The sequence below is a fragment of the Gekko japonicus genome, unplaced genomic scaffold (assembly GCF_001447785.1).
Source record: "Gekko japonicus isolate JY-2015 unplaced genomic scaffold, Gekko_japonicus_V1.1 scaffold2385, whole genome shotgun sequence".
Lineage (NCBI taxonomy): Eukaryota > Metazoa > Chordata > Lepidosauria > Squamata > Gekkonidae > Gekko > Gekko japonicus.
In genome coordinates, this window is record NW_015176523.1 from 64,134 (window position 1) to 77,014 (window position 12,881).

At 41.6% G+C, this 12,881-nt stretch overlaps 1 protein-coding gene across 1 annotated transcript in view; it reads left to right on the forward strand.

Annotated features, from left to right (window-relative positions):
* Positions 1–12,881, forward strand: part of LOC107124032 (polypeptide N-acetylgalactosaminyltransferase-like 6) — a gene marked incomplete at its 5' end in the record, with an annotated part of 130,234 nt that overhangs the window by 11,210 nt on the left and 106,143 nt on the right. Inside the window, one exon of the mRNA XM_015427418.1 lies at positions 1,186–1,369. Coding sequence (XP_015282904.1) covers positions 1,186–1,369 — 184 coding nt within the window. The remainder of the gene's footprint in view (positions 1–1,185; positions 1,370–12,881) is intronic.

Genomic DNA, 12,881 nt, shown 5'->3' on the forward strand with positions numbered 1-12,881 from the left:
TCCCTGAGGCTCCTCAGGGTCTTCGCTTGGGCGGATTCCCTCTCTTTACCGTGCATGGGCGAGTCACCTTCGGGAGCTCCTGAAGAAGTGACCGCCATTCACAGAGATCAAACCGGAAGCCAGTCTTGCCATCTCATTTTTGACCACGTCAAGCTTACCTTGATTCATAGATCTTACATTCCATGTTCCTATGCAGCATTGTTCTTTGCAGTATCGGACTTTCCTTTCACCATCAGACACATCCACAACTGAGCGTCCTTTCGGCTTTGGCCCAGCCACTTCACTCTTTCTGGGGTTACTTGTACTTGCCCTCTGCTCTTCCTCAGTAGCATATTGGACACCTTCCGACCTGAGAGGCTCATCTTCTGGCATCATATCTTTAGCCTTTTGATACTGTCCATGGGGTTTTCTTGGCAAAAATACTGGAGTGGGTTGCCATTTCCTTCTCTAGGGGATCACGCTTGGTCTGAGTTCTCTGCTGTGGCCTCTCCATCTTGGGTGGCCCTCCACGGCATAGCCCACAGCTTCATTGAACCATGCAAGCCTCCACGCCACGACAAGGCAGTGATCCATGAGGGGATGTATATCATTAGGATACCTCAAAATGTAAGATATGAAGAAGTCCAGGGAGCACATCAATGAATCAATGAATTTGGACCAAGGTCAAAATGCATTTGATGGGCCCTTCAAAAGAGAATTACTAAGTCAGTGCCCTCAAGTGCTATCAGAGCAGAAGCTAAGTTACACAAGAGGCTGATCATATTCCTAATTGGCAGCATTTTCCTAGCATGTTTCTGTTGCTCACACTTGAAGCTAAAATCAGTAGTGTTTTCATTTTATGTTATTGCTTACTAGCTGACTTCTTAGGTGACAGATTGGGGACACTTTAGAGTAGCAAAATGACAGAAATACAGATTACTTGACTTCTGCAGGTCTCACTGGGATGTGACTCTCTTTGAAGAGCTATAATTGCTTTTAATCGTTGGCCGAGTGCATCAAGCCCATTTCAGATAGAAGCCTGATGCAGATTTGAAAACTGAAATGTTTTTAGGGCCATGGGGAACCACCGAGACAATCTTCAAGCTCAAAAATAAAAATAGATGAGAGATTCACTTTGTGATAGTATGATAGGTGGCTTGACGAGACCTGCCTTTTCATTTATAATTTTCTGCTCTCGTCTTTCAGATCAGATTGCACTCAACCACAAAACCATTGTGTGTCCCATGATCGATGTCATTGACCACAATCACTTTGGCTATGAGGCACAAGCAGGGGATGCCATGCGTGGAGCTTTCGACTGGGAGATGTACTACAAAAGAATACCAATTCCATCAGAGCTTCAGAGGGCTGATCCCAGTGACCCCTTTGAGTAAGTAGCAACAAAGACCAGCCTTGGAATGAGACACAGCAGACAGCAGTAGTGAAAAACGTGGCTGCAGCAGAGCCTTCCGGCAATTGACCTCAAATTAAAGGTGGCAGGTGAAAAAAAGAGTAACAAACGGGAGTGGAATAGGTCAGGATGTGGAATCTCAAAAGCTGGGGGGAGGGATATAGACAGCTCTAGTGGCCAGCTCCTGGGGCCCGCAGAAGGAAGAATCCAGCCCGTAAAAGTTCAGTACAGTTAGCAGGAAAGAAAAATTGGCCGAAAGTTGGGAATAAATGCATCTGTGCTGATTCTCTGTACTATTCCGTAGAGTAGCCTTTGAAGAGGCATTAGTTTATTATTTTTTTGCTAGAGACTGATGCAACAGATGAATAAAAAATGAGCCTGCTTTCTGCCAGCAATGGCCCTATGCATGATTGATGGTGTTGCTACTGTATACATATTGCTATAATTTAAACACAGGGGTATAACGCAGAACAGTATCCAACTGACTTGTGAATAATCTCGGATAAACCATCTTCTTATCCCTGGTATTGTATGGATCAGATAATTCACAGTAACCATCTCCCAAGTCTCTGCAAAGTAAAGTCCATTTTTATTTGGTTATATTTTTCCTGACATGTAAAGACAAGCTGGGATTTATCTGGATCAGCTGATGAAGAGAGGGGAGAGGGTGCCAAAGAACTGGAACTGGAGTTATGGGTAGCTATCGAAACTATTGAGCAGTTATGTTGAATACTAGGATTCAAAAGCTGGCTTTATTCTGTTCCTTTCAGTGGACATAACTAACCAGACAAAATTCATTCCAATTATGTAAATCCCCATATTCATGGACAAGTAACACGAATGTGATTTGCTACACATAGACTTGTCATTCCTGTACCAGTCAATGTGCACACATGATAACTGTGAGCCTTCCTTTCATCCCATTGGTATAATAAAGATAATAACAATAATCAGCCAATAAGAGCTGTGGAAGGTATATGATTACTATGATGTTCTGTTTGACTGTGTCTATGTGTTCTAGTACACAGAATGATGGCAGAACTGAACATTACATATAGTTCCCTGATTTTTCCTTTCCTTCTTTCCCCAGGGTTGTTTTATCAGCTTTTAAGAGGTATCCAGACATCAATGGATGTTCCACTATCACTGCACTTTAGCGATCATTAATAACTGGATTATCACATGTGAATAAGCTGATCCAGTTGCAAATGACTCCTATAGTGCAACAATAGCACAATATCCATCAATACATGGATACAACCCAGGATAACCTGGAAGGCAGGCTGCTTAGCCCTCCTTTCCAGATGTTTGTCTGCTCAAAATTATCTCCTCCCCATCTCCACTACAAAGAAAATATTCAGGAGCCTTTGTGTGTGGGTTTTTTTTAATGTTAGAGAGATATGTGATCAACTGGTTCCCCCCCTCCCCCCGGGAAGCTGCCATTCTCCATATATCTTAAGAAGTCTTAAGATCTGGGCCTGAAACATCTCTACCCCCCAGCCCCTTTTGTTTTTAACATCCAGCCCAATTATGAGTTTTGGAAAGTCAAAAGCTTGCATACTATTTTGCATTTTAATTGGTCTTAATTAATGGAAATACAAGCCTATTGTAGGCAATTTTTCCTCTCTCTCTCTCTATTTTTTTTGTGTGTGAATTCTTCTGATAAAGCAAGAGGGAAAGACTAGGTGAGAGCTGCCAAAGGGAACATGACTGATTAGAGACTGTGGAAATCTATGCAATGTATAAATGTTTTTCCTTCCATATATCCACTCCCCAGCTTTCCCAAAGGGGGGCGGTGTTGGAGAAAGATCAGGACATTATCATGAATATCCATGACTAAAACTGCATGATTGTGTGATACGAATCCAAGATAGCACACTAAACTGTTTCATGGTCAGATCTCTGAGCCTTTCATACATTTCTTGGGGCTTAACTCTGCATTTTGTTTTTTCTAGGGATGTCCCCTGCTCAGGTAGAGTGGCGTGTTGTGAAGTTGCATGCTTTCTCGGTATGCAGAGGCCCAATGTGTATTGAAACCATGTGTAGGGAGAGGGAGCTTAAATCTCCCCCCAATGCTGTTTTCCTAAGCTGAAATGGCCCCAAGGGACACTGTTTGCCATGCTGGCCTCAGCTGGGAGGGAGGGGTAGAAATTTAATTATTAATAATAATGATGATGATGATGCTCGGGCTGCATATGTGAACAGATGAGCTATACATTGGTTTCCACAACAGCGCACATGGCACTTTCTGGAGACGGTTTTAAATCAGGAAAGCAGTGGAGGAGAGAAAGCCTAACCTCCCTCTCTCTGTGATCCCAATCCAAAGCAAGCTTACTCGGGTTGCCAGTCTTACTTAGCTGCTGGCAGCGGTGGGGGGGGTGTCCTTCTCTTCGTCTGAGATCTCTTTTTCTCGAACAATGGAGCATCCCCCCCGCAATGTGCCCAGTGCGATGAAGTCATCTCCAGGTGATGTCATTGCACTGGGCATGTTGGCGTGAACAGGGCACTTTGGGGGCAGGGTTCCCCCTGTTGGGTGGATTGGGACTGGTGGATCAGGGGCCTCAAAAGCAGGCAAACCCCTGCCCCTGTTCGGGGACTGGCAACCCTAAGGCTCACACAACCCTGGGCAAGTGCAGAACATCAAAATACACCTCTATAGATACCCGCCAGGGGTGCCCTCTCTCCCCTATATTATTCGCTATTTCTTTGGAACCCTTGGCACATGCTATACCAAGATAATCCTTCAATTAAAGGTATAACTATACGCTCCCACTTATGTAAGATGAGTCTCTTCGCTGATGACGCTATTTTTTATATGCAGGACCCAGTAATCTCATGGAAATCCAACAAATTAATAACTTTGGGTGTATATCAGGCTTTTCAATAAACTACTCGAAATCTGAACTTTTCCCTATATGATTACCCACTCAAGATCTAGAGGGAGTGGCTAGGCAATATTCTTTTAAACAGGTCTCTACACACTGGAAACATCTTGGTAATAATATACCTTTGAATGTGGATGATATATATCAATGTAACTATATAAGCCATGATACAGAAGATGAAAACTACATTTCAAGATTGGCAAAAATTACATTTTTCTCTCCTAGAAAAAATTGATCTTTTTAAACCGATGATTTTACCCAAATTTCTTTTTTTGTTCCAAAATTTACCAACTGAGATTCCGATTAAAGATTTCAAAGATTGGAATACTAGTTTATCAAAATTCCTTTGGAACAATAAAAAAGCCAGATTAAATATGATTTTACTTAATAAACCTCCTGCAAAGGGAGGTCTGGCCTTACCATCATTAGTTAAATATTATGAGGCAGCTCAACGAAGCTATAATTTATTTTGCTGAACCCCAATGTGAAAAAACCTGGACACAAATAGAAAGTCATTTGTTACCAGACAACATGCATGAAGCAATTTGGAACGCTCCCAAAGATAGGCCTAAACTAAATATTTCAACAGATTTTTACATCATACATTGAAAATATGGGAGAAATATAGATATATACTTACCCCAGGTGTATCCCCCATTGTAGCGTTTCTGGGTCAACATTGGTTACTCCTAGGTAGATTATATTCAGATTATGCCAACCTAAGAGCAAAGAATATGTTTAGATTAAGTGATATTTTGGTCAAAGGGAAAATTGCAACCATACAACAACTTCCGAATAAATATGATATTGAAATAAACTGGTTACAATATCAACAAATAAAACATATGTATACAGAAATAGTTAAATCCTCAGATTTATCTCGAGCACTAAATCACTTCGAGAAACTAATTTTAAGGTCTAGCAATAACACCAAAGGAGCTATTTCAATTATATATACTATGCTTAACGATAAAACTTGGGCACTCAGGTCTTCTCCACAACAAGCCTGGGAAAAAGACCTCAATGGTCCAATTGATGACAAAATTTGTCTAAAATGTGGAATTCATTTCATGACTACTAACAACTCGCTGATAAAGATGCAATCTTTTAAGATATACTCACGTTGGTATTTAACACCTTCCCGTTTATTTCACTGTAAATTTAAACCTTCTCCGGTATGTTGGAAGGGTTGTGGTATGAAAGGGTCATTTTTCCACTGTTGGTGGTCATGTCAAACTGTGAATCAATTTTGGTCAGTTGTTGCTGCAGAAATTTCAAAAATAATAGGCCATGATTTTCCATTTACACCTGAAGCAATGTTCCTTAATATTTGGACAGATCTATCCTTAACTAAAGAAAAAAGCGATATTAACTAAATTAATTAACTAAATTATCTCCTTAATATTAGCTCCTTAATAACTAAAATAGCTCCTTAAAATAAAGCTCCTTAATATTTGGACAGATCTATCCTTAACTAAAGAAAAAAGCGATATTAACTAAATTAATTAACTAAATTATCTCCTTAATATTAGCTCCTTAATAACTAAAATAGCTCCTTAAAATAAAGCTCCTTAATATTTGGACAGATCTATCCTTAACTAAAGAAAAAAGCGATATTAACTAAATTAATTAACTAAATTATCTCCTTAATATTAGCTCCTTAATAACTAAAATAGCTCCTTAAAATAAAGCTCCTTAATATTTGGACAGATCTATCCTTAACTAAAGAAAAAAGAGAATTGATTACAATATTATTATCAGCAGCAAAATCTCTGATAGCCCAAAATTGGAACCAAGTTAAAGTACCTTCCTTAAAACAATGGGTTATGACTTCCAGTCTATGGAGCAGTGATGGCGGATGCTCTCCCCACACCGGGGAAGGGCGAATCGCACACCAGCAGCATGGAGGGGTGTCACCTCAAGTGACACCCCTGCGGAGCCTTTGTGATAGGCTCCAGGCCAGGGGGCTTTTGAGGGGTAGCCTCTTCAATGGCAGAATGCCGGAGAATTTAGGCTCCCCTCCATCCCAACAGTCCAGCCGCTGAGTGGCCTTCAGGCAAAAGCTGGTCTGACCGGGACAAGCGCCGGAGATCGAGCAGAATGGCGTATAAATCAAGCGCAGTCAGAGAAACTGGCCGACAATGAACGTGAGTTATGAATAAAGCAGAATACTTTAAAAGCGATCCTCCCCCCCGCTGATAAAAGAGACTGCAAAGAGGGACGCCTCTGATGCAAGTTAACTGCTAAGTGACACGAAGGGGGAGAGGGGAGGAAATAAAACGAATGTGTTTTGAGAGACTTATCTGATTTGTGATATCATTGGGGAAGTTTTTCGAGTCAGAAAGAAGCGGTGGAACTGTAAACAAAACAGTAAAAATGGTGGCCCAGCAAAGAAAGTTTAAAACGAAACCACCTGGCAGCCAGAGTCCAAAACCGGAAGAGGGAACAGATGTCATTAAACTCTTGGCAGATATGCTCAAGCCGGTGATGGAACAACTTGATGGTATTAACCAGCAATTGACCGTGATGAGCAAAAACTTCGCAGCACAGCAGCTCCAGCTGAATGAAATGGAGAAAAAAGTGGAGTAGGCAAACGAGAAGATTAAAGAGATAGACACCACAAGCAAGAAGTTGAAGAAAAGAATGGAAGAAGTTGAAACAAAGCAAAATTGCCAAGAGAATCGAGTGTTGCAGCTACATATGGAAAAAGCAAACATGATTCTCAGGTTCCAGGGAGTTGCTGAAACAGAGCGGGAGGATCTGAAGAGGATACTCAGCGAGCTCATCACTCCAGTAGTAGGCTTAAAAGCGAATGAACTGTTAAACGAAATGAAGTCAGCCTATAGGGCATACTCCAACTATATTAAAAAATAGCCTGCCTGGAGAAATAGTGATCAGGTTCTCAAGAAGACAAACCAGAGATGCTATTTTAAAAGCAACATCAGCAAATCCACTGAAAATGAGAAATGTAACCATTAAAACTTTAAAGGACATTCCATTTGAAATTAGACAAAAGAGAAAAAAATATAAGGACTTAATTTCTTTCCTTCAAACTAATGGGATATCATACAGATGGGTGGTTCCGGAAGGTGTCATCTTTAAGATCAACGATAGAAGAGAGAAGATAAGACTCCATTTTTAAAGCTAAAGAATTTCTGTGACGGCAGCTGGGAACGGAGGAAGAGTCCAAAGAGGAAGAAACGAAGTCTAGTGACTCTGTTACCTCTGAGGAGGGCTCTACTACAGAAAAGGGTGCAGAACCTGCCAGAGTTGTATATGATTTTAAAGACAGAAAGCCGAAGTAAAAGCAGAAGGACTTGGAAAATGGCTTTTTGAAGCGAATAATAAGATGATCAGAGATTTCTCTCATAACAACTAATAAAATAACATATAAATGGCGAACTGTTATAAGCAAGAACTCCACAAGTATATTGTGATACTAACACTTATTGTACTAACGTTTGTATTAACAGTGAAAAGATCTCCTCCTCTTGGGGTTTTAGTCTAGTGTAGTTTTCTTTCCTTTATCCCTAGTTGTAGTCTCTTTCCTAATATTTCTTTGTAGTTTTGTAGTCCATTGCAAAATAAAAAATATCCCTTTGGGGATTAAAAAACAAAACAAAACCATGGGTTATGAAGTGCTGGGACAAAATTGCGACACAACTGTCAGCGACCTATTCCCCTACTTTATCAAACAAGTTTTTAGATAGATGGTTCTCTTATTTTGATTATGTAACCAATGCTCCTAATCTTTTATATAAGCTGCCAGATAGATATTTACACTATATATTTTATTGAATTTTGGGGTTTGAACTGTGTAAGTATTTTTTGCTTGGAAAAAGGATGTTATATTCCCATTTTTGTCGGGTAGATAGAGTGCATTATTTGAACAAATTGTTTTTTAAGGCTGAGCATAAAGGGTAGATTTATATTCTGTAAAACACTTTGAAAGTTCTGGAAAATTATTTTTATTATTATGTTTTGTAGTTGTATGTTTTATAAGAAAAATTAAAAAATTATGTTCACGCACACACCTCTCTACCCGACATGAGGCATCCTCAGGGAAAATATAATGTACAGTTGGGGTTCATGTAATTAGACTTTACTAGCTATTGCTGGGTTCTTTGTTGCACACACAGACACTGTTCAGACTGTCACTGTTTCAAAGCTAAATGAAAATTTCACCTCAGGCTTCGAAAAACAGCCTTTTTGCCTTTTATTGCATTGATCAATACATTTGTATGAGATTATCAAGGGGTTTTTTTTAGGAAAAAACAATGCAGACTATAGCTTTCATTGTCTCAGATATGTACTTTTTCTCTAACAGTACTGAAACTTAAAGAAGAGATTAAAATCTGTGTATTTGGTTTAAAACCCCAAGAACAATTAATGCCTCCCAGGGCACTGCAGCTTTCACGGTACTCCACTACTCTATAAAACCTACCTGCTGCAATAAAATGGCAAGTGCACAATTGCATAGCATCTAAACAGCACTGGCCTGCTGTAGGTTACGCTTCAAAAATTTATGAAGTTTCTTAAAGGTCATAGTACTGAATGGAGCCTCACTGATCATTCAGCTCAGCCTTCACTGCAATCCTAAATGGGTTTACTCAGAATCTGACTCAAGTCAACTCACTATTGTTTAAAGCAGCCATGGGGTGGAATTTGGATTGGTGCCACAGCACTGGAGCATTGGGCATAATCCTTTCTATGCTAGTTCCCTGATAAAGCCTTGCCTTAGCCTCCCCCATGAGCTGCAATTAACCCCAATAGTAAAGAAACTCAACTAAAATATGGGGGACTGGGGTTCCCCCCTTACTACTAGCAACTCAGATGAAGCAATTTCTATTAGAAAAACAGTAGGACAAAAAGGCTAACCTCTTGTCCATAGCAGCGGTATAGCTTTAATTGTGATTTACCCCTTTTCAATGGTAAAGTATTCATTGTGAGGTCCAAACACAGATCTGCAGCGTAACACATAGTTGTCCCCAGTGTCCACTGAACGTTGTCCATTGAACAACAACATTTTTGTTGTTGTTGTTCAGTCGCACAGTCGAGTCCGACTCTTTACGACCCCATGGACCAGATCACGCCAGGCCTTCCTGTCTTCCACCGTCCTCTAAAGTTTGCTCAATTTCATGTTTGTTGCATCTATGACACTGTCTAACCATCTCATCTTTTGCCGTCCCCGTATTCTTTGACCTTCAGTCTTTCCCAGCATCAGGGTCTTCTCCAGTGAGTGCTCCCTTCTCATTTGGTGGCCAAAGTATTTGAGCCTCAGTTTCATTATCTTCCAGGGAACAGTCAGGGTTGATTTCTTTTAGGATTGACTGATTTGATCTTCTTGCAGTCCAAGGGACTCTCAAGAGTCTTCTCCAGCACCATAGTTCAAAAGAATCTATTCTTCGGCCCTCGGCCTTCCTTATAGTCCAACTCTTGCAGCCATACAGTACTATTGGGAATACCATTGCTTTGACCATGCGGACTTTTGTTGGCAGGGTGATGTCTCTACTTTTTATCATGCTGTTTAGGTTCGCCATCGCTTTCCTCCCAAGGAGCAGGCGTCTTTTAATTTCATGGCTGCTGTCACAGTCTGTGGTGATCTGGGATCCCAGGAACGTGAAGTCTGTCACTACTTCCACGACTTCCCCTTCTATTTGCCAAGGAGTGATGGGGCCGGATGCCATGATCTTAGTTTTTTTGATGTTGAGCTTCAAGCCCACTTTTGCGCTCTCCTCTTTTACCCTGAGTAAGAGGCTCTTAAGGTCCTCTTCACTTTCTGCCATGACAATATACATCCTTGTCGTACTCCTTTTCCTATGCTAAACCAATCAGTTGTTCCATATCCGGTTCTAACTGTCGCTTCTTGGCCCTTATACAGGTTTCTCAAGAGACATGTGAGGTGGTCTGGTACTCCCATCTCTTTAAGGACCTGCCATAGTTTGTTGTGATCCACGCAGTCAAAGGCTTTAGCGTACTCAATGAAGCAGAAGTAGATGTTTTTTTGATATTCTCCTGCTTTCTCTTTTTTCCCCCATGTTTATTTTGCATTTTTTCAATTGATTACAAACTTTTCGATATCTTCAATTATACAAATTTTTTAGAGTCCTTATATACAGTTGCATGTCTTGTTACAACTATTTATTCATTCCATTTTACTCTCTTAACCTACTTTTACACGATTTATCCAATTGTAAACCCTTAACCATATCTCCTGCTTTCTCCATAATCCAGCAAATGTTGGCAATTTGATCTCTAGTCCTCTACCTCTTCGAAACCCAGCTTGTACTTCTGGCAGTTCTCTATCCACATACTGTTGAAGCCTAGCTTGTAGGATCTTGAGCATGACCTTCCTAGCGTGTGATATGAGTGCAATTGTGCGATAGTTTGAACATTCCTTAGCATTGCCCTTCTTTGGGATTGGAATGTATACTGACCTTTTCCAATCCTGTGGCCACTGTTGCGTTTTCCAAATTGACTGACTGTTGAACTTTTACTGAAGTTGAACAACAACATCCACCTCAGCAAACATCTACCTCAAGAAACATGTACAAGCAAGCCCTTGTTTGACTACCCCTTTTCACTGCATTTGTACAATTCACAACAGGTGACCTCTTATCTGTACAATGTATTCCGCTGATGCTGAATAACCAGAAATTTCACCCAGGGGTGGGCTGTGACCAGAGGATATATATGTTTGGGCCTGAAGGGGCCTGAGAGAGTTGTGGGCACGCCTCGCTGGGTTACAGTGCTTGCCAGGGGTATCTGCCAAGCTACTGTAGGGTTACTTTGGGGAGCCCCAGTTGAAATTCTGGGGATGTCTGCCTATTCTTTTCCTTCAGAAACTGTCTTTGGAGACTTGGGGGAGGCCCTGCTATCTCAACATATGTTTTTCCATTCTTCCATCCATACCTTAGTTGCTGGGTGAGCTTTAGACCTGTGTGTTTCAGCCCTTGGGTGGAGGGCTGTGAGAGTTGTGGGCATGCTTCCCCTGCTTGTCTGGTGGGGCTGGAGTGCTTGCCAAGCTATCATGGGGTGACTTTGGGGAGTCTCTGTCAAAACTCTGGGGCTGTCTGTCTTTCTGTTCTTCAGAACCTGCCATGGGGAGACTTGGGAGGGGGCTGTGAGCATTGGGGAGATGCTTGCCTTGCTTCCAGTTTCTAGCTGGAGAGGGTCTGCCAATGTGAAGTTTCCCTATGAGTTTGGTGTCACTGGCTTGTTTTTGAGCCATTCCATAGATTCCTGTAACAACAGCAGCTTTTCCAGAGAGAGCACTGGGGAGATCTTTATTTATTTTTTTGAGGGGGGGGTCCATAACTGGGATCCCAGAAATGTAATCCACCCCCAACTTGGAGAGACTGTAGAGGAGCAGGTGGCAGGGTGAGGTTTCCTGTGCATTCAGTGTGTGTAACTTGCATGGGGTCCATTGTGTACATGTTTGAGCATTTCCTGACATTTTCCCCAAAAACACTTTGCTGGGGGCATCTTCTTTGGGGGGGGGCATAACTCAGACCTCTTAAATCCAGTCTGCATATAGCTTTGGAGGGCATGTAGAGGAGCATCAGGGGGAGGTCCTGTGCCACCTTTATGTCTCTAGCTTGCACAGGGTCTGTCCTATCATTGTTGAACCTCCTGAACTTGTGCCTGTCATTTCCCCAGAAAGCACTTTCCTGGGGGCACCTTATTTGGGAAGCTATAATTTGGATACCATGGATCCAATTCTCCCCAAACTTGGGAGGCAGGTAGAGGAGAGTCAGCTGGAGTTTGGTATCTCTAACATCCTGGGGGGGATTTTATCTCATCATGAACTGAAATGGTTCATTTGGCACGAAAAGGTTGTGACAGTTCGTGGTTCACGAACCGGGCATGCCATGAACCAAACCAAACTGCATTTTCCCAGTTCATGCCCATCCCTGCTCATCAAATCTTGGAAGCTAAAAAGGGTCAGCCCTGGCTAGTATTTGGATGGGAGATCACTAAGGAATACCAGGGCTGTGACATGGAGTCAGGCAATGGCAAACCACCTCTGAGCATCTCTTGCTTTGAAAACCCTACAGGGCCGCCATAAGTCAGCTAGGACTTGATAGCATATTCCACCACTATCTTAGGCCTGTGCAGAAAAAAAAATATTGTAAATAATCTTGTGAAATGTGGTATTTGGCCAAAAGAACACATACTGACCAACATATACAGAATTTTATTTATATTTAAACTTATTCTCAGCAATGTGACCTCAAACTTAAATAGCTCTTGCACTATTGAAGTTAACAAATGATTTCTTTGAGTACATATTTATACTAAAACTATAGCTGAGAGCAGATGATAGAGCTGCTTTGCTGAAACTAGGCAGCTCTGAGTGAACCTTCCAGGAACCCTATGAAGGGAGAGTGCCAAGGCCTTGGGCACTCAGCGTCAATGTGCTGTGGTGACCTCAGCAGTGTATAATGACACAGAGTCCACCATTTTCTCCATAGGAACTGATCTCTGCTACCTGAAGAGCAGTTGTAATTTTCAGTGATCTCCAATTCTTGCCTGGAGATTGGCAACAATTGTTACCCATGAGGGTAACCTGTCTGAGGTCCCACCCCTCCTCAAACCTCACCCTC